This window comes from Crinia signifera, chromosome 2, assembly GCF_055691185.1.
Source record: "Crinia signifera chromosome 2, ASM5569118v1, whole genome shotgun sequence".
NCBI lineage: Eukaryota > Metazoa > Chordata > Amphibia > Anura > Myobatrachidae > Crinia > Crinia signifera.
In genome coordinates this window covers 324,231,200-324,253,216 of record NC_139218.1, presented here as the reverse complement: position 1 = coordinate 324,253,216, position 22,017 = coordinate 324,231,200, and the positions used below count along the sequence as shown (strand labels likewise).

The window sequence follows — 22,017 nt, the reverse complement described above, 5'->3', positions numbered from 1 at the left end:
GTGACTACACGTGTCTTTCCTCAGCCACCAGCACACTCTCCAGGATAGATTACATACTTACTTCCACAGACCTTTTCCCAAAAATCCTCATGTCTCATATAGAACCAATATCACTATCAGACCATGCTGTGATCTGGATTTCCCTAAAAATATCACCAGAAAAAAGCTCATTCATATCATCGAGATGCCCCTCATCTATTACTACATCCGACTCCCTAAAAGCAGTGGTCTTGAAAGCATGGGATGAGTATACACAAAACAACAAAGAAACGGCCCGTACGAACCCTGCTCTATTCTGGCAGGCCTCCAAAGCTGCAATCAGAGGAGCTATAATCGCACACACTTCACACCAACGTAAAACGTTAGCCCTAGCTTTTGCCCAAGCCCAAGCGGACCTCACGAACGCTTTCTTGGGATATAAATCCTCTCCCACCCCAGCCACCAAACTTAGCTACACCCAGGCCAAAGCCACATTTGAGGGTCTTTTTATAAAATCTGAAGCTCTCTACACATTTGCCTCCAACGCTAAATTTCACAAGTATGGCAATAAATCTAGCAGATTGTTATCAAACCTACTCAAAGGATATAACTCCCCCTCCACAATCCATCCTCTGAAATGTCAAGATGGCACCATAACCTCCACTAATGTGCAAATTGCCAACACTTTAAATGCCTATTATAAATCACTATATTCGGCCCCCGTCTCTGATGATTAGGCAGCCACACAATTCTGGGAAAATCTGCCGACACCACACTTAACGACACCCATGTCCGATTCTCTTTGTAAAGATTTTTCATTAGACGAAATACTAAACGCTATAGCAGGTCTCAAACCCGGAAAAGCCCCAGGCCCAGACGGCTTGACGTCTGAATATTTCAAACTCCTTGCACCACAAATTGCCCCCATACTAATGGACATGTACAACTCTATTCTCCACTCAGACCAAGCCCCTCTCTACTTTAATACAGCCACAATTAAAGTGCTCCCCAAACCGGGCCGCGATTTATCAGACCCAGGCTCCTACAGACCTATATCCCTGTTAGACATGGATTACAAAATTTTGACTAAGATCTTGGCCGAGCGGCTAAAACCAATGTTACCTACTCTTGTACACAAAGACCAAACTGGATTTGTTATGGGACGCAATCCGGTAACGAATATCAGGAGGGTACTGTCGGTACTGCAGCAGTCCCAGTGGGCCGTGTCGGGCCCCGCGTTGGCGATACTGTCGCTGGATGCGGAAAAGGCTTTCGACATGGTCCACTGGGACCATCTATATACTACTTTACGTAAGTTCTCGTTCCCCGAAAAATTCATCTCCATACTAAACACCCTATATAGCAACTCTGCATCCAGGATACACTGTAATGGAATCCTTTCAGATCCGTTCCCCATTTTAAGAGGCACCAGGCAGGGGTGCCCTTTGTCGCCCCTGCTGTTTGCCCTAGCCCTGGAACCCCTGGCGATTGCCCTCCGTCAGTCCCCGAAGTTTCAGGGAATACAAATTGGATCTGTAGACCTAAGAGTATCCCTGTTCGCAGATGATATGCTTCTATTTCTCACTGCCCCACAACATTCACTTCCCGAAGCCTACAATATTATCCAACAATTCGGCACTTTCTCAGGCTATAAAATTAACATTCACAAATCAGAGCTGATGACTCTGAGAGGAACACCCCCCTCCTTCCCAGATGACCCAAATCTCCGCAGCATAAAGATTCAAAAAACCCAGATAAAATATCTATGCATATACATACCAGTAACAATTGATCAACTTTACCCCAGCAACTATGACCCCATCATTCAAAACATAACCAAATCGCTGTCCACGTGGAAAGACTTGCCTCTGTCGCTACTAGGTAGGACAGAAGTTATAAAATCCATGATTCTGCCCAAACTGATGTACGTAATGCAAATGCTCCCTATCCCGCTAAACAATAAAGATATCCTTAAAATTAATTCCCTGATATCACAATTCCTCTGGAATGGCAAAAAGCCAAAAATCGCATTACACAAGTTACACCTCCCTAAGGATCTGGGAGGCCTCAATATCCCAAACCTAAAGCAATACTCGAGATCACTCCTGTGTAGATTTGCTCTGGGTTGGCTACTAGAGAAAAGTGACTACACGGACTTCCACGTGGACAGCGCTATGTTTTCCCCTTACTCTCCAGCCGCTCTCCTACACACACCTAAGACTCACATACCAACACACATATACAAAAACCCTCTGTTTAAAGACGTCCACACAGCATGGTGGGCGGTCTCCACTGCTCTGGGCCACGACCCCCGAGTATCACATTGGCTTCCCATTTGGGGTAATCCAATGTTCTCACCAGGTGTGGATAGCTCAATCTTCCACCGCCTACGGAACAAGGGCCTCAAAGCTATTTCACAGGTATTTGACCCCGGAGGCAGAATGTTGGCGACCTCGGAGCTTCAACATAGGTTCGGTCTCCCCGCAAACAGCTTCTTCGCTATATATCAATTACTGCACTATGCTAGATCTCTTCCCAATATGAATACCCAGAGTCTTACACCACCGTGGCTAAAGGTTTTAATTATGAAACTCCAAAACGGTAAATACAAAACCAAATTTCTATATCAAGCACTGGCGGAACTGCCGGCGGAGGTTGTGTGGGAAAAGATAACGCATAAATGGTCGCAAGATATCCAACTGTCAGAAGACAAAACACTCCTCTATAAATATTATCATTCCACCATACGTATACTGAAAGCCTCAATTCTCCAGGAGGTACATATTAAAACTCTCCACAGAGCTTATATCACCCAACAACAACGCAGCCATTATGTACCAGAGGAAACGGGGAAATGCCCTAAATGCAAACACCAGTAAGCAAATTACCTCCATAACTTTTGGAACTGTAGGTGTATTAAGAAATTTGGGTTTAAGCTAATATATTTCATAAATAGAAACTTTCAAACAAAAGTTTCACTTCACCCGATCCCGCTTCTTTTTGCAAATTTTGATCCATGGTCGCTCCCCCCTTCCCAGCTATACCTAATCCCCATCCTGACACTTATAGTAACGGTAGCCAAAAAAGTTATATTAAATGCATGGATAACCCCTCATGTACCCACTGTAACTGAGGTCGAAACTCTCCTCTTAAAATATATGTATTACGACCGATATGACATCCTTCGGAACACAAACTCGACCTCTTCACGCTTCTACGCTGTCTGGGCACCATTCATAGATAGTCGCGACCCAGAATTAAGACAAAATATTCATAAGATACTTGAGACATGTAGGAACACGGTAGTTGTGTGAATGTATCAAGTTTTCACAATGAGCTGCAGAGCAGAAATCCAATAAGGTACCCCCCCCCCCCCCTCCTCCCCTCCCTGACCATATGTTCCCTATTTACATCATCATATGATAACCTCCACCCCCCCTCCCCCCTTTTATATTATATGGAAAATGATGGGCCTAGTTAATTTTGAATAAATGTGCAGACGCAACACTCTTATCTACATCGGGGCCAGCAGAATCTCAATTGGCACTCATAATATATACTACAAAAGGCCTAAGGAGATTTAATGTCTACTACTTTCACAGATTCTAAGTCCTTGATAATGTGTAACATGAACCTGCCACCATTGTATCTGCTATGCTCAAGAAAGGTTTACTACATATTGTGTACTGTACATTGTTTATTGTAAAATGTTTACCCTTTATATGCAATGGCTCTGAATAAACATATTTTCAAAAAAAAAAAAAAAAAAAAAACCGATATGGAAAGAGCCTTCCATGATTCTAATCTAATTTCAATTTGTGAAATAATAGGGGAAAAATTCAAAGAGTATAATTTAGTAAGATCATTATCTAGTACCTTGATCAGGGCCGGATTAAAGCAGGGGCAAAAGGGGTCAGTACCTCTGGGCCCCCCTCTAGCTAGAGGCCCCCTGCGGTTGGCAAGTATTAAAAAAAAAAATTTGTGCATGGGAGTGCAAAAAAGGTTTTGTGCATGGGAGTGGGGTAGTGCTGCAGCTTCACCTATCTGCCAATGTGACAATGATTAATGGTGCTGAGGATCGGGAGCCAAGGCACACTGACTGCACAAGTGTGCAGTGCATTACTGGGAGTTGACTAAGTCCCATGACACTTTGCACAAGAACTTTACCAAAAATCGCACCCTATTACATGTGCGAGTTAGATGCTTTCCAATGGGAAAACATCTGGATGCGAATTGAAGTGTGACTAAAATCACCACTTCAAAATGTGCGATTTCACGCCAAAAAGTGTGATTTTTTTGCCACGAATCGCACCCTATTACATGTACGATTTTTGAAAAATGTGCGAATTTGGCCGTTTTTAACCAAATATCGCACATGTCCAAAAATGTCCCAAAAAATCCCACCCTATTACATTTCGCCCCTGATGTTCTGGGCATATTACTCCGACATCAGAATCCCGACTGCTCCCTTGTGGGGGTCCACGACCCCCATAGAGGGACAAATAAAATAGGTGGCGAGCGCAGCGTAAAAATATACAGTGTATCAGGTAAAACAAAAACTGATAAAAAAATAGCAGCACCATAAACCGCCAGACTCTTCCACCGCCACTCCAAATACGGATAGGAATGTTGGTGGTACCAGAAGGAAAAGGGTAAAGATCTCCAGCAGATTATGGCCCCTCTCCACTCACTGACATGTTTCGGGCTGTATTAGCTTTTTTTCAAGGTCAATACAGCCCAAAACATGTCGGTACAGAGATATATAATTCTATATGAGGCATCTGATTCAGTATACGTGACCAGTAGACGGGATGCCGGATGTCATCTGCCCCGATGTTGAGATTCCTATTTCGACCGTCCGGCATACCAATTGACGTCATGGTAACCGCATGACAAGGTATCACATATCTGTAAGTTTAATGTATTTACATATTACGCTGTATGACACAGGTCTGTACACGAGTACATTGTAATTTTAAATACACAAAGTCACAAGCGCCAGACATACAAAGGCGGCGTTTTTGCGGTGGTCTAATATTACAGCTTTATGATGGTTATGTCCAGTAATCTGCAATTTCAAAGAGGTACTGATATACGTCGGTCCGCTGGGCAATTTCATGAGCCGTCTCTCCCAACGTATTTGTCAGATGAGGTTTGATATAGCGGTTCATGAGGAGCAGCTCCAAGATTTGCCGGCTGCCCCTGTTGGCGGCGGCCAGGTGGAGCGGGGTGAGTAATCCCTTAGTCTGCATGTTGATGTCAGCACCGTGCTGCAGCAGGAAGGAAGCAACAGAAGTGTTGTTCCACTTGCAGGCGCTGTGCAGTGGGCACCACCCGTCTATAGTGACCGCGTGCACATTCGCTCCCTGTTCAATGAGTTCACGCACCACACCCAGGTGACCGTTGTACGAGGCATGGTGCAGCGGGGTGTAATGGTCTTCATCGGTTGTGTTCACAAGATCTGGGTGGACTGACAGGACTTGCTGAACGGTTCCCAGCTGCAGGGAGAAAATGAACAGATAAAAGATATGATAGTTACACAATGTGACTGCAGGATGTTTGCAAGGACAATAAACTGAAAAAAAAAAATTACCATCATTTATTTGATAAAGTCTTTCAAATTCCAAGACTGGCCGGGCCATTGCCTGGCAACTCACTAGGAACTAATGACACCTCACAATTGATGATATTAGTGTCTAGATAACCAATAGGCTGGGTAATGCTCTGGCTAACAAAATGGCTGCTTCAGCTGGGAGTTAGAAATGGCTGCTCTTTATTAGTACTTTTGCCAAATAAACAAAAGTTCTCCCATGTGTGTGTGTGTGGTGCTATCCTCAGAGCTTTCGGTGACAAAGTATTGGAAGACCAATGAACTGAAATATCCTATGCTATTATTCATGTACCCCCAATCCTACCATTGGGTCTGATTCCCATTTGTACAGTAAAGAGAAGCAGCTGTCTAATACCATACAACTGAAATACTAATGCAACAGCAGGCTCCTGTAAGTGATGGACTCCTGCCAGCAAATGCGATCAGAGTGCTGCATCCGAAGACGAGGCATCAAATCACCACAGCAGTCCATGGCCAGTCTACGTAAGCCGAAACTTGATGGTCACAGGCCACAGTAAGTCAACGTAAGCTGAAGCTTCATGGTCGCAGGCCTCGGCCAGTCTGTGAAAGCCAGTGATGGCTAACCTTGACACTCCGGCTGTATTTGAACTACTCATCCCAGCATGCCCTGCATCAGATTTAGCATGGCCAAATAGTAAAACTGTAGCAGGGCATGCTGGGATGTGTAGTTCAACAACAGCTGGACTGTCAAGGTTAGCCATCACTGGTGTATACCAAAGCTTACTCAAACTGGTTGACAGAACTGGTGACCAAGGAGCTGACACAGAGGTTAGTATGTTTATGAGGCACATTGGCAGGAATATAACCAGTATGGAGTACCATGGCCGATTTATTATAAATGTTCTGGTAACCACAGCTGCTTTATAATCCTTGCTCATTGCTGTGGGATTTACAATGTCAGTAGGGGTCACAATGAACGAATGAGGGGCACAAGTCCAGTTATAATCAATGAGACAGAGACAGCCTTTATCATCATCATCATCCCGATACTCCCATATGACAACTGAACATTACTGATCAATGAAGGGAGAATGGCAGGACAGTGCCCATACTGCGGAAATAGCAATCACAGTGCACGGTGGCACCCTATGTCCTGCACTATAACCCATAGCAACTAAAAGGTCTGTTTGGTTGCTATGGGTTACAACACAATTGGGATCTGTGCACATTTATTAAATAAGGCAAAGGTTTTATTCGCTTACTCTGTTGTTTTCAGCAGCAAATAGCAGCAACTCTTTGGGGTTATCCTTCAGATTCTCCTCCTGTGTCTGGTACCACCCTTCATCCTTCTCCTCATCTTCATCATCAGAATCCCCCAGCCACAGGCTCTGGGTCCCGGTTGGAATGAGATGTCTGTGAGTTTCCAGTAGATCCAGCTGGTTAAAGTCATCGGGAAAGTAATCGAGTTTCTCCTGCAATTCACATTCTTCCTCTGACATGTTGGCTGTGCCTTGGCCCTGGGCAGAGGTGACAGAGGCCAGGCTGGGAGAGTCCTGTTCCTGCAGGCTTGTCATCTGGAAGAGGCAGGGAACAGGTACAGAAGGAGAGACTGAGTGTGGTGATTGTGGCTGAGTAACATTGCTCACCTGCATTGTCGCACACACAGGAAGGATTAAACGTCTCCCATCCATTTCTATACCCACGTATAAAGATAGCGCGACCTCTATAGTATTATTACATTATATAGTGTTCATTCCAGCACCCTGCACCTGTCACAGGCCGACACACATTAGGTCAACCACTGAAGGCGACAGGGCTTAGGTAGACAATGGGAAGGTCAACACTCAAAAGATTGGAAGGTGCACACTCAAAAGATCGTCACAAGTTTTTCCATAACAGGCGATATTTCATACCCTACCATCCACTAGGGCAGGAATGGGGAACTTTCAGCTCAGCTGTTGTTGAACTACACAGCGCAGCATGCCCTGCAATAGATTTAGCATGGCCAAATAGCAAAACTGTAGCATGGCATGCTGGAATGTGTAGTTCAACAGCAGCTGGTGGGCCAAAGGTTCCACATCCCTGTACTAGGGCTTGGAGGTACAATATAATACTATGCCGGATGCGGTACACTGAAGGTGTTCATGTCGACTTACGTCGAAATTTGTGACAAAAAAAAAAAAGTGAACTCGTGTCAACCTTTTGACCATAACATATATGTCTACCTTCCCATTGTCAACCGCTTAGGTCAACCTTAGACCCTGTCGACTTATTTCATGTGTCGACCCTATGACCCATACCCGTCACAACCTGTTCAGTTCCTATTTCTTGCCTGGGGTGTGTCACTATCTTCTCTGGTGCTTCTAGCACACTCTGGTCTGTAACTTAATGCTGAGATACAGATCAGGGTGTGCAAGAGGCACCAGAGCAGAGAGAACTGCACAGGTTGTGACAGATGCAGGTTGCTAGAAAGAATATTATTTTTATACACCCTGTAGAGTTCACTATAGCATAGCTCCCAATATTGTAATATGTGACAGTGAGTGCGCATCATGGTGTAGACCAGGCACGTCCAAAGTCAGGCCCGGGGGCCAATTGCGGCCCTTGCTTTCATTTCAAGCGGCCCGCAGCCAGCTGGAAGCAGGCAGAGCATCAGATGTGAGCACAGGACACTAAAGGTGGGGCCCGGGCGAGCGCGCCTTTACGTTGCTGTCTGCTGAACTAGAGGCTTGAGGCCAATGATGGAGATGGGTATGCAGACGAAGATGGTCACTGAGTGTTTGAGTATAGGAGAGCTGTGAGTGAAATGTGAAGAGAAGTGGGCTTTGACAACAGGAGGAAAGAGGGCCCTGCTCGGAGGAGCTTACAATCTAGAAGGAAGGGGAGACAGACAGATTCCAAGAGGTGCAAGCAAGTGGGTGGTGGCTAGATAGCAGGATGTAAACAGGCAAGGGGTCGGAGAACCAGCTAGTTTATGCAGTGGAAGGGTACGCTTTGATGAATAGGTGAATTACAAAATTTAACTCCTAACCCTAAATGACCTAGTTTCATTAATAACCTTTTACGAGTGTCTTAGATTTGCCAGCACCTTAGAAATGGTGCAAATGGATGTTTATGCAAAACATACATTCACATGGCGGTAAAATCTCTGTGCGGGCGGTCGGTCGTGCGGATGGCATTTACTTGACTCGCAAAGCTGGGAATTTTGCAGCTTTGCGAGTCAATCTGAATGGCCTCCATAGTGAGATTGTGTGCCCTTGAAAAGGGTGCTCCTCCAGCAATGAAACAAACATTAGCCTGCCATGTCTTTCTTTGGTGACTTTGTGATCAAGCAGAATCTAATACATACTTACCTACTTTCTGGCTGCCCTTTCCGGGAGAGGATTTTCTTCCACAGGTACCCCTATGGATTTATTCCTGCAGCCCTGTAGCCCCGGACCCTGGATCCAGGGACCAACCTAAGGGCTCAAGATAGGTATCAGTATGTGTTTGTAATGTATGTAATAAACTTTTATTGTTTTTGGTTGTCAGTGTGTGTTTATTTAACTATTTCTTGTACTGTGGAACTACAAGTGCCAGCGGGCCCTTTAATGCCCCGCATTCTGGGACTTGTTGTTCTCCAAGTCCCAGCATGCGGGGGAGGCTTGCTGGGACTCATAGTTCCACAGTATAAGACAATAGTTTATTCTTTTGTTTTTTTACACCATTTAATCAGCCCGGTGACCACCACTCCAGGGTCACCGGGGACAGCACCAGGCTTCAGCCTGGCCAGGTAAGCCCTGGGGGGGGGCCCTTTATTGGGGGGTCCCCACTTCCCCAGGACCGGTCACATGGCTGAATGCTTTGGCCGGGGGTACTTGTATAAAAAGTCTCCCCCGGGCTGTGACATAACCCTGCTGGTTGGGCATGGGGCTGGTTCTTAAAATACGGGGGACCCCTAGTCATTTTGTTTGGGAACCAGCCTCGGCTCTGGAGCCTGGGGCTGGTTTTATAAAATCAGCGGAGCCCCTATTTGGAGATTTTGCTTCATCTGCAGTGTGAAGCAAAATCCCAGTAAACCATGTTTACTGGGATTGGGGGGGAGGGGGGGGGGGGTATACAAATAGGAAAATCTGTGAAAAATTTACTTTTTTGCACCTTATGATTTCTTGTCCCTAATTGAATATCTTGATTATGTTTCAATGTCCTTGAATTTATGTTTATGTGACTCATGCATCTAAGGAGTAAGGGTTGCTGATAAAAGGGACCCTAAAGGTAAAAACGGGTAAAATAAACTAAACCATTGGTTTCTTGAACTGTGTAAGTTGTCGTGAAAGTAATCGTTTATATTTCAGCATCATATTCCAACGGTATAATTTCACGCATTGGTCTTTCCAAGCAGGCCCTTGATGTTAAGCATGAAGCTATTGCTTGGGCGGAGGCACTTTTAGAATGTAAAAAGGGGGGGGGGGGGAGTTACATCTTTTAATTTCTCTTAAAATTCTCTATAAGAGAGTAACCACACCTGCCATTTTGTAAGTTTCTAATACATGTGTATTATTTATTGTCCGCTGCATTGAAATGTAGATACTTTGTGTTTGGGATTCGGTTGACCCAGTAGCGTAACCAAGGAAAGGTGCAGGGGGTGCAACTGCTATGGAGCCTCGTGGTTAGAGGGTTTGGGGGCCCAGCAGACCATACCCTGCACCATCTTAAGTTATATCAATTTTTTTTAATATTAATAATGCGGCACTGCACACAGAGATAGTGGCTGGCAGTTTTGAGGCAAGATACAGAGCAGGTCAGCACTACATCATAGAGCACCACACTAGAGGATGCTGCAGCTGCCTTGCTCTATTGTCATGTGTTACTGTGCAGGCACTTGCTGGATCCCTGCACACACCTGGAGCCTCCTCCTCAGTGCCTGGCGCTGCTGAGCCTGAGATGTGAATCCAAGCGACGGCGATCGAAGTCACGCATGTTGGGGCTATCTAGCGGGTGCATGCAGTGGAAGTACCAGCGCCCACCAACACCAGCACAGACACTTCTGATCCACAGCTCAGGTAGCGGCAGGAGGGACCAGGGTAGACTGCAGACAGATGCTCATGAGTCTGAGCATCACAAGCTCAACAGGTAACCAGCTCTCTCTGCTTCCCAATATGGTAGCGCCTAGATCCCCTACAGTTTTGTCAATTTTCCCATCATACACTGGGTCCACGTATACCTGGAGGGCGAATATAAATCTGTTGTGATCTTCGTTTGAATATGCAGCTAAAGTAAAACAAAATAACCTACACCTACGTGAATTACAGATAAAATACAAAACAGAAAAATAACAACTTCCGCCCTAACCGAATGTCACATCCTGTAAATAAAACTGAAGGGGATCTAGTCTCTACCTTCCCAATATGGTGATGTGGGAGCCAGTGCCTGTCAGCTGAATTTTAAATGTCCCTTGCCGGTGATTGGCTGCCCTGCAGTTTAAGGTGGAATGGAGGAGATAGAAAGTGACCAAATGTATGTGGGTGGGGACAAGAAAGTGGCCCATCCCAAAGCTGAGCACATAGGATATCCAATAAATCTAGCTTGGGGGGATGGAGGTCATCGGCAGGGGATCTAAAGATGCTACTTCTCCTACTTCACCCCCTTCTGCACATCAAATGTTTTGCCCTCACCCTTCTCACCTGCATGTGCCTGCCCCCCTCCCTTGCAAGCAGCACCCCCCTTTCCGTCCTCTACCTAACACTCTCTTTTTTCTCTCTCAATCACTATGTCTCTCTCTCTCCCTTACATTCTCTCTCTGAGGGGGGAGGCCCTTTCAAAATTTTGCTATGGGGCCCACTAAGTTCTGGTTACGCCCCTGGATCGACCCTATGAGTTTTTCACATTTTGTTTAGCCGACTTGTGGTGACAGGCTCTTTTGTACCCTACATCCACTACGGAGTGGCAGGAGAATATAATAGTGTGCCGAGTGTCACAGTGTCACAGTGTCCATGGGACAAAAGTAAAAGAAAATGCATGTCTACCGTTTGAATGTGGACCTTCCCATTGTCGACCTAATGCTTGTGTCAACCTTCTGACCGTAGTCATGTTGACCTATTTCAGGTGTTGACCTAAGCCCTGTGGACTTCAGTATGTCGACCTTCATTGAGTCGACCATATGACCCATTCCCTTCTGTTTGGATATATGTGAAACTCCCACTGAGCAGATATTTCTGTCTGCAATGATTTGCGGATCATCTATCCATGGTTTAAACAGATAAAAAATAAAACGTGGATGGTAAACAACTTCTTAGTAGGGAGTTTGTTTGTTGCTAACTTCTTTCAGATATTTGTCTAGGAGAAATTGTTAACATAACTAGTTTTAATATGCAAAAAAACTTTATGTAAAATATACAGTATAACAATTCATTGTAGCATATAACACCAAGTGATTAAACCTTCCACATTTCTATATACAGTACAAGTTGATTAGATACCTCCAAAATCTCCAATCATTCTGTTTTTCATCTAACTTGAAATATGAATGACTTGTTTGAAGACCCCATGAACTTTCTATATATTTTTTTGATATTTGTATAATATATGTCACCATGCTTAATCAGCATCTAATAAGTAAACCCTTGGGGATGTAGTGGGCATCCCGACAGACAGGATACTAGTGGTCAGAAGACCAGCACCGGTAACACGACACTTGTCAGAATCTCGATGACGGAATCCCAACAACCCACATCCCAAACTTATATATGCTGGGGCTGGTTAAGGTGAGCAGAGGGGGTGGGTGGGGGGGGGGGGGTATAGGCTTAGGCACAAGAAGGAGGGTTGGGGTTAGACTGCAAGAAGAGAGGGTATGGATTAGGCCTAATTTCGGGCCTAATTTCCATGGCAGCTCCCTGGGAGGACTATGACACTATTTGGCACTTGCTAAGTTTTGCATGTGATAAATTGCATGGGATTTATCACATGCAACTCCCAGGGAGCCAGACGTCGGGCCGGGCAGGAGGACGAAGTGGGGCTGGCTGGGGACTCACAGAAGCAGTGAGCGGACGCTGACGGGGAGAGCCGGACGGCTGTGCTTTCAGAGAGCCAGGCAGGGGAGCCAGGAGATGAGCTGCAGAAAGAAAATACACATACAAATGAATGGGAGTCTGCTGATTTCAGCCAATCAGCGGCCTCCTATTCATTTGTATGGGGTTTTTTCTGCAGCTCATCTCCCTGCTCTCGGCTCCCCTGTCTGGCTGAGAACACAGCCCTCTTTCTCCCCCCACCAGTGTCCGCTCACCGCTTCTGTGAGTCCCCGGCTTGCCACTCTTCATTCCCACTGCCGGCTCCCAGCATCCCCCAGCCCAGGTCCGGGCTGCACATAAGATTTATCTTATGTGCAGCCCGTCCGACCTCCTGACTCAGATCCAAATGCGCACGGGACCGCGCATTGGGTCAGACGGGATGTCAAAACATGAGGTTTGGTCCGATTTATCGGCCTGATCCATCAGAATCAGGTCAAATTGGACCAAAGCTCACTAATGTAGGGGGGGGGGGGTGGGCTTTAGGTTGGCAGATTGTTAGTATACCTACCCACCAGGTGTTGGGATTCTAGGTGTTGGATGCCGCTGTCTGTCATGTGACCGCTGGCATTCTAAGCATCGGGCTCCTGTACGGAACCCTTAGAATTTACCATTTCAGAAGACAGATCACTCTCCGTGAGCTGGTTTAGGGTGACCAATGGTTAGGATGAAGTCTGAGAGTATGGTGGGTAAGTAGGAGAGAGGTAAGAAGATGAGTTTGGCATCCCAGCCTGCTGAGTAACGTGTCCAAGGATGAACCGCAGTCAGAGCGTGCTCCATGCAGTCTGTGACTAGCCACAGCTTTTTGTTACACCTTTGTTGTAAACCATCAACAGAGGCCAAACCTAAGCATAAAACAAAAAATACATATTATACCAGAGTGAACGTAGGATTCTTATGTTTGTCAGTGAGGGATATAGAACAGTAACTCTTAACATTTCAATGCAAAGTAGTTGTCTTAATATTTGTAGATGTTTTAGACCAGGGGTGTCCAACCTTTCACCTTCCCTGGGCCACATCAGAAGATGAAAATTTGGTTTGGGCCGCACATAAAATAAAATAACAGTAACGATACCTGATCATCCCAAAAAAACATAGAAAACATAGTTAACAGAATAAACTTACTTGGAAATGAAGTTAGTGAGATGTTTGACATTGTTTCTCACATTCTGACACAGAGAATAAGCCGAAATTCACATTCTGACACAGAGAATAAGCCAAAATTCACATTTTGACACAGGGTGCCAGGTAACACATATGCCTCCACAGTGCCACATAACACATATGCCCCCACAGTGCCACATAACACATATGCCCCCACAGTGCCACATAACACATATGCCCCCACAGTGCCATATAACACATATGCCCCCACAGTGCCATATAACACATATGCCCCCACAGTGCCATATAACACATATGCCCCCACAGTGCCATATAACACATATGCCCCCACAGTGCCATATAACACATATGCCCCCACAGTGCCATATAGCACAAATGCCCCCACAGTGCCATATAGCACAAATGCCCCCACAGTGCCATATAACACATATGCCCCCACAGTGCCATAAAGCACATATGCCCCCACAGTGCCATATAACACATATGCCCCCACAGTGCCATATAGCACAAATGCCCCCACAGTGCCATATAGCACAAATGCCCCCACAGTGCCATATCACACATATGCCCCCACAGCGCCATATCACACATATGCCCCCACAGCGCCATATCACACATATGCCCCCACAGTGCCATATAACACAAATGCCCCCACAGCGCCATATAACACATATGCCCCCACAGTGCCATATAACACATATGCCCCCCCAGCGCCATATAACACAAATGCCCCCACAGCGCCATATAACACAAATGCCCCCACAGCGCCATATAGCACAAATGCCCCCACAGCGCCATATAGCACAAATGCCCCCACAGTGCCATATAGCACAAATGCCCCCACAGTGCCATATAGCACAAATGCCCCCACAGCGCCATATAGCACAAATGCCCCCACAGCGCCATATAGCACAAATGCCCCCACAGTGCCATATAGCACATATGCCCCCACAGTGCCATATAGCACATATGCCCCCACAGTGCCATATAGCACATATGCCCCCACAGTGCCATATAAGACATATGCCCCCACAGTGCCATATAAGACATATGCCCCCACAGTGCCATATAAGACATATGCCCCCACAGTGCCATATAAGACATATGCCCCCACAGTGCCATATAAGACATATGCCCCCACAGTGCCATATAAGACATATGCCCCCACAGTGCCATATAACACATATGCCCCCACAGTGCCATATAACACATATGCCCCCACAGTGCCATATAACACATATGCCCCCACAGTGTTATATAACACATATGCCCCAACAGACCTGTATTAAGTTGCACCGTCCGCCCCTCCACCTTCAGCACTGCAGTAGGATCCAGTGCTGTCCGCCCCAAGACACCAGCAACACACAGCGCTGTGCTGCTAGACATGCGTCCTTCCCTCCCTATGGCTGCTGACTGCACGCAGACTAGAGTGCCCGCCTCCACCGACGCCTGACATAGTGTAAGCGCCGTACTCCAGTGCGCGGGTGCGTGGTGACGTCACCCGTGCACTCGCGCACCTCCGCAAAGGACTGCTGGGACCGGACATCAGGAATCAGAAGAAACATGAATGATCATGCCCGCAAAATTGCACTGTGCCGCATTACTAGCCAACCTGGGCCGCATGCGGCCCGCGGGCCGCGGGTTGGACAAGCCTGTTTTAGACCAATGTGAAGTCTATCAATTACAATATGCTAATTTGCTGCCTCCTTCTTTTAAATAGGGGGATCATCATCTGCACTAAAGTGTGATCTGCTGAGTATGTAGTCTTAAGGCCGCATTAAGATCGGCAGTATATACTAAATGCTGACATTGACAATGTCTAAATTCACATCGTTGACACCGTGCATATTGACACGGACAATGTTGACCATCCATGTTAGTGTTAGGATTAGTCTGCAGTGAGGGTCAGGCTTGAAATTATCCTTAAATGCTATGTTGATTGTGGACAATGTCAACATTTATTTATTTATTTACAGTCTCTTATATAGCGCAGCATATTCCGTTGCGCTTTACAATTCAAGCAATGTCAATGGTGACATTGTGTATGTCAAAAAAATCACATGTTGACAACTCCAAATGTCAACATTCAGGCCATGTTGAAATTCTGCTGTGGACATTTTGGAGGTAGACATTTTGTACCACAACTACTTGAGGATAGCGGCTAGATCCCCTTTAGTTAATATACCTTCTGATGTCATCACACCAGGTGAACAGCACAATACCATGGGAGATACCATGTGACCTGCGATGGCAGGTGCAGGGTTAGTGGGCTAGCGGTTTTATTATCCATGTCAACATCTATTCCTTTAGTAACCCGTGGTGAGTGAAGACAGAGTATACTTTCAATCCCATTTTCTGTCCCTTGCTCCTTGTGCCATCATAGGTCATATGGTATTTCCAGTGCTGAATTAAACCCTTTGGAGGCCCCTCTGGACTTTCCTTACAAAAATCTCTGGCCCACCTTGCAAATTATCCCCTAATACGTTTTAGTTTTCTCAACCAACAGTCTACTGTCTGGAAACTGTAATGTGATTCTGATGTCTATGGTTATTATCATTTTGATCCGTTGTTGCGGGTCCCTGATAGGCGGCACCTACTTTGCCTATTTGATAACTGGGTAGTAACCATGGTATTGTGCTGTTCACATGGTCTCATGACTTCTGACGGCTCATGAACTGAAAGGAATCAATCAGGACCTGCTGCAAAGACTGAAAACCAGTGGTGGATAATAATATTGGTGATGAGCCAACGGCTCTAGTCCCATCCAATCGAATGCTGTGAGCTACCGACAATCCTAGGGACTACTGTACTTTGAGTAAAACTTACAGAAAATGAAATGTCCCGCAAGTTTATTTAAATGGTCTAGGCTTGCAAAGGTAAATGCAGGGGGGGTTTCTGGTTGCCCGGAAAACCCCTCCTCTTGGCAAGTGCATTAAATTATGACAACAATAGCACTGGTATATAATATGATCACTCAGTGGCGTAACTTCATGGAATTCTCCCGGAGGCAAGATAGATTTTTGAGCCTCCTCCTCGCACAAAAACGGGGCTGCTACCAGGGATTTATTTTTATCTGAGGGTTGTAGACTGAAAGAACAGTGCTGCAGCGGCTGAACAGCAAGTTCCTCCTCATGTGCGGTGTATGTGTGTGCCACTGCCTTCCCAAGTACATCTGCGGGTCCCAGCGGTGGCGGCAAGCAGGGGGGGTAAGGCAGGTCCCGGCGGCAGTGTAGTGCAGCAATAGCTCTGCAGACCCCCGGTGCCCTCACTTACTCCGCGACTTCCCTCCATCACGGGGTCTGCGGGTTATTGTTACGCCACTGGTCTAACCCTTGCATTACCTTTTGCTTCCTGGTTACTGTACCTTTTATTACTGGGTTCTCTGATACTGCGAATGTCACTTAGGGCCAGATGTACTAAGCTTGAAAAGTGATAAAATAGAGAGTGATAAACCACCAGCCAATTAGCTCCTAACTGGCATGTCACAGGCTGTGTTTGAAAAATAACAGGTAGGAGCTGATTGGTTGGTGGTCTTTCACTCCTCCATATCACTTTCAAGGAATATACATCTCGCCCATAGAGTGCATCCTACTTATTTCCTTGCACTCTTTTACTGTAACTGCCCAGTTGGTATCCTGAAGAGGCGGTGTACCCTTGAAATATGTCTGCGCCCTTCAAAAGCTTGGTATAGATCCCAGAATTTTCTAGTTACACTCCTGGGTAGTGCATAAGATACAAACATTGCGGGTTATTCAGACCCGATTGCTGGTCTGTGAATTTGCAGCCTGGCTGATTATCGATAGACTGCACAGCCTGTCTCAGTAGCAGAGTAGTGGAAGCCTTAGATTAACTCACATTTGCTCAAAAACTGTTCAATGGTTTGGGAATTGCGTATGGATTTGTGAGTGGATAGCGATTAGTGATCCATTCACAATTCTCTTGCAATTTAGCAAAAGGCATTTTCTCTTTCTGTATGGGCAGTGGCTTTCTAATGTGCAAATTCTCACATTAGCGATCAGGTCTGAATTAGGCCCTTTGTCTTATACTCCATTATTCTCACCTTTTCTATAATACTCCTCTCCGTAACTTTCTTTGACTTCTTTTGTAAGTCTCTCCCAGATCCTCTTCATATCCCTTTGTATCAAATCTCCGCTTGATATTTGTGTGCTGAAGAACCCGGGCTCCACAATGCATACCTTCACATGAAACGGTCGCATCTCACGCCTGAAAATACACATGTATCACTTATAAAAGTATAGGTAAAATGATGTTCCATGCATATATTGGAGACTATAGATTAAAATGAAGCCAAATAGGTATAGACTGTACAACGAAGCATGTATGTAATTCTCTATTATTTCCATAAAAAATATGTATCCAGAAATATTGAATAAAACAAATACCCCTTTCACACTACACAAATAACCCGGGTCTAACCCGTGTTGTCGCCGGGTCAACCCGGATCTCTGTGCGGTGTAAAAGTGCCATTTGGTAAAACCTGAGTCCAGCAACCTGGACTAAAAGAAGGGCAGTGTAAACAGGTAACCTGGGTTGAGCGACCCGGGTCTCGTTTACAATAGAGGGAGGAGGCAGCGTCTCTAAAAACGTAATGAGTTAAAGGGCCAGATGTAATGCAGTATGAGGATGCGGGATGCTGGCTACACTCAGAGGTTGAAAGATTGTGAACATAAAACAAGGTAACAGGAGACATTAAAGGCCGATAACAGGAACTAGAGACACTAACCTTAGACTGTCTGAAAACGACTCTACACCGTACTTGGATATGCAGTATCCCCCAGGGCATATATTTATTCTTCCTGCAATACTGGCTACATTGATGATTCGTCCTTTGGCCTTCCGAATCAATAGTAAGAGATGGATTGTCACATCAACAACCCCCAATAGGTTTACATTGAGGATCTTTAAAAAATCTTCTTTTTTCAACCACTCATTGGCACAAATTGGGACACTAATTCCTGCATTGTTTACTAGTCCCCATAGACCTGCAGGGACAAGAAAATATGACTATTAGCCAAATATCATAAACAGATATCCATTTAACACAAATAAAAATTCTGTCATCAGAAGCTAGGGTAGAGATGGATCTATAAACATTCCACACTTGTCTACTCTCAAAATTTCCACTTCAGGGAGTTTTTCCGGCTCCAGAAGAGCAGACAACTCTTCTGTGTCCACTTCTCCAGAATGCATAGGTTTCCCTTTAAGATGCTAGTTCTAATACCTATCTCCATCTCCTTTATTACACAGAGAACAACCACCTCTGTGCAAGAAACAATTAGGATTCGCACCAAAACCTCCCATGGTTTTGGTGCGAATCGTATAGCAGGGCCGGGATGATGCAAATTGTGTTGCCACAACTCCCGTCCCATCTAGATCTCCCCCCTACTTGGATCTCCCAAATGAAAAGCAAGGTAGTCTTATATGACATACAATTAACCAACTTGTATAGCCATTCAAATGCCTCAATGCTAAAATGACAGTCACACTACAGCATTCCTATCTCCACAGTTCCACTGCTTCTTGCACAACATAAGTTGGCCGCATGTATAAGGCTGAATATGGCAAAAAAGCAGTCTAAGATCCCTTTGAGTGAAACCCCCTCCCCCCCAAAGGACCAGTAAACTACTTTTAAAGCAGAAGAAGAAGAGATTGGCTGCACAGAACACACATCACAGGCCTCACTCTGCCCTAAGTTACTCAGATCACATATCTTCCCCCAGCTGAACAACTGATCCATAGCCATGTGTTTTAAGATGCAGACTCCCCGTCAATATGAGTCCTGGCTGTTGGCAGATGAGTGGGTTGCTGCATCTGACCTGCCATTGATGGTTCTTGGGTTGCAAGGAAACCAGGACCCATGGTGGTCACAGTGTTTGCTGGTTACTAAGTAGTCAAGACACTGTGTTGTATGTTCAGCCGCTCAGCTGTGGCTGCATTGAAATAATCTTGGACAGTGATTGCTGGTGATAGTTTCATCAGGGTGGTTAATCATTCAACCTCTTTTTCTGGCTGCTGGAATAATGGAATATCATACCACCCAACATGACCCATTCCAGGAGGGACACATTGCTCTGTTTCTGGACTTCCCTCTTCATTTATGATGCCATCACCTGTGTTCAGACACCATTGTTCAAAACAGGTGCTAGCAATAATAAATGAAGAGGGAAGTCTAGAAACAGAGCAATGTGTCCCTCCTGGAGAGGGTATTGTTGGGAGGTATGGAATCTTGTTGCTGATACTCTGGTCATGCTCGCAGTAAATCCTCTCATCTAAGTGCCTGCATCTTTGTATATATATATTATCCATGGCTTGTCTGAAACCAATTTACTTTATTTTTGTAACTTTATTAGTAGTTGCTGTTTAGAATGTTTTTCGCAAGGAAAACTACATGTGCCTTGCATAAAATAATATCCATTACTAAGAGAAATTGCGTTAATGTATTGGAGAATCCGGTTATTACCATATTGGAATAAACTTGCATTACTTCTCTAGCAGTATTCTGTGATCTCCTATCAATTAAATAAGCCTCAACTGCATGAAGGTTTAGGACCTGGTGGCATCCTAATTAAGGTCACATCAGGCAGTTGTTAAAGGCAGAAGACCCTCCCTGTTGGCTCTAAGGGTCTTATGTAATTGTGCAGATGTTTCACAAGATCATGCCTACATGCTTTTATGTATTAAGTTGCTGATACATGACTCAGTAAACCATTCTATCACTTTTATTTATATTTGTTTAGTGTTGACCTAATTTATGCAGTTCCATTAGCCAAAATATATTCAGAGGTTTAAAGCAGAGTTTTATCTGTTAAGTCACACTGATATTTTACCACAACTATCATACTCCTAATTTATGTTGTGGTTTGATATAGTTGGGCAAATTCAACCAGTTTTTTAGTAATTTATAATTTTTTTTATTTTTTACTGATTACCGGGCTTTTCTACTTCCTTATCCTATTCATAGAAGGGGTTTATCTGATTAATGTTAGCAATGAACAAAAGATTACTTTGGTAGTGGGAAAAGAGCAGTGAGGTTCACACCAACTGCTCCTTCTCCGATGCTCCCCCTAGTGCTCTCCCTTTATGTGGTGGATGCAGAAGTGCAAGGCAATGCCAGGGCAAGCTCATTGTGGAGAAGATTTATCAGCTTACCACTGTGCCAGCCTACATGCTGCGTGCATCGGAGGATAGTCCTGAACCGGTAGGTTTTCCTTAATGGCTGCAAATTATTACTATATACAGGTTGGAGTATCCCTTATCCAAATAACCGTTATCTGAAAACCATATATTCCAGAAAGTAAAAAATAAATAAGCACTACTGGGGCCATGATCTGTAACAGCACTACTGGGGCCATGATCTGTAACTGGCACTACTGGGGACATCTGTAACAGCACTTCTGGGGCCATGATCTGTAACTGGCACTACTGGGGACATCTGTAACAGCACTACTGGGGCCATGATCTGTAACTGGCACTACTGGTGACATCTGTAACAGCACTTCTGGGGCCATGATCTGTAACTGGCACTACTGGGCACATGATCTGTAACAGCACTACTGGGGCCATGATCTGTAACTGGCACTACTGGGGACATGATCTGTAACTGGCACTACTGGGGACATGATCTGTAACAGCACTACTGAGGGCATGATCTGTAACTGGCACAAAATATCTGCAAGAAAATGATTGCTTGGCATTCAAATTAAGTGTCTGAGATTATACACAAACCTTGCTTCATGCACAAATAAAATATATTTCTGTGTATTTCATGTGTTTATACAACATACTGTACATTTTAGAGAAAAGAATTGGATAGACTGCGCTCACCTGTGATGCACTAAAGGTATGTGTGAATATGCAGTATGTTAAAAGATAAGAATGAGTGGATAAATAATGCAGATTGAGAGATGGTAAATAGATGAAATTCAAAGGGAATTTATTAAAGGATATGTTTCGGTGGAAAAATGTATGGAGTCCTGATAAATGCAGGAATAGGCCAGCGGGGTATCACTCCACAAGGCCTATTATGAGGTATAAGTTTGACCTATGTAGGTCCCTTTAATCCATAGGTCCCTTAGTAGGAACCTATGTACCTATGTGGGTGACCGCAGCGGTCTGTCAGGGCAAGGGGATGAGGGAATGCACTTTGCAATGTGAGTTGATAGAGCCCCGTGGAGCTCTGTAAAGTCTCGTATTTAAAGTCTCGTGTTGGAAGTGCTGCAATGATCTGAAAGGAATGGGGAGGTGATTGTCCAGTATCGTGTAGTGGGTTGCCGGCGT

The 22,017-nt window shown here is 45.0% G+C and overlaps 2 protein-coding genes across 2 annotated transcripts in view; both read right to left on the bottom strand.

The window, feature by feature from the left end:
- Window positions 1-4,872: 4,872 nt before the first annotated feature.
- Window positions 4,873-13,200, bottom strand: LOC146057707 (ankyrin repeat domain-containing protein 49-like). The gene is made up of 3 exons (XM_083169298.1): window positions 13,106-13,200; window positions 6,814-7,125; window positions 4,873-5,477 (listed from the first exon to the last, which is right to left on the bottom strand). The coding sequence occupies exons 2-3, from the start codon at window positions 7,123-7,125 to the stop codon at window positions 5,034-5,036; spliced, it is 756 nt and encodes a 251-aa protein (XP_083025424.1). The 5' UTR covers window positions 13,106-13,200; the 3' UTR covers window positions 4,873-5,033.
- A 14-nt stretch (window positions 13,201-13,214) lies between these two features.
- LOC146057708 (retinol dehydrogenase 7-like) overlaps window positions 13,215-22,017 on the bottom strand; it is a 31,208-nt gene continuing 22,405 nt past the window's right edge. Inside the window, exons 3-5 of the mRNA XM_083169300.1 lie at window positions 18,464-18,722; window positions 17,780-17,943; window positions 13,215-13,439 (exon numbers count right to left, since the gene is read on the bottom strand). Coding sequence (XP_083025426.1) covers window positions 13,222-13,439; window positions 17,780-17,943; window positions 18,464-18,722 — 641 coding nt within the window. The 3' untranslated portion in view covers window positions 13,215-13,221. The remainder of the gene's footprint in view (window positions 13,440-17,779; window positions 17,944-18,463; window positions 18,723-22,017) is intronic.

Bases quoted from the DNA above. Each gene is read 5' to 3' on its own strand.
- LOC146057707 (XM_083169298.1), bottom strand. From the start codon at position 7,125: ATGACAAGCCTGCAGGAACAGGACTCTCCCAGCCTGGCCTCTGTCACC. The intron at 5,478-6,813 runs GTAAGCGAATAA...TTCTCCCTGCAG, and splicing joins TTGCTGCTGAAAACAACAGA to CTGGGAACCGTTCAGCAAGT.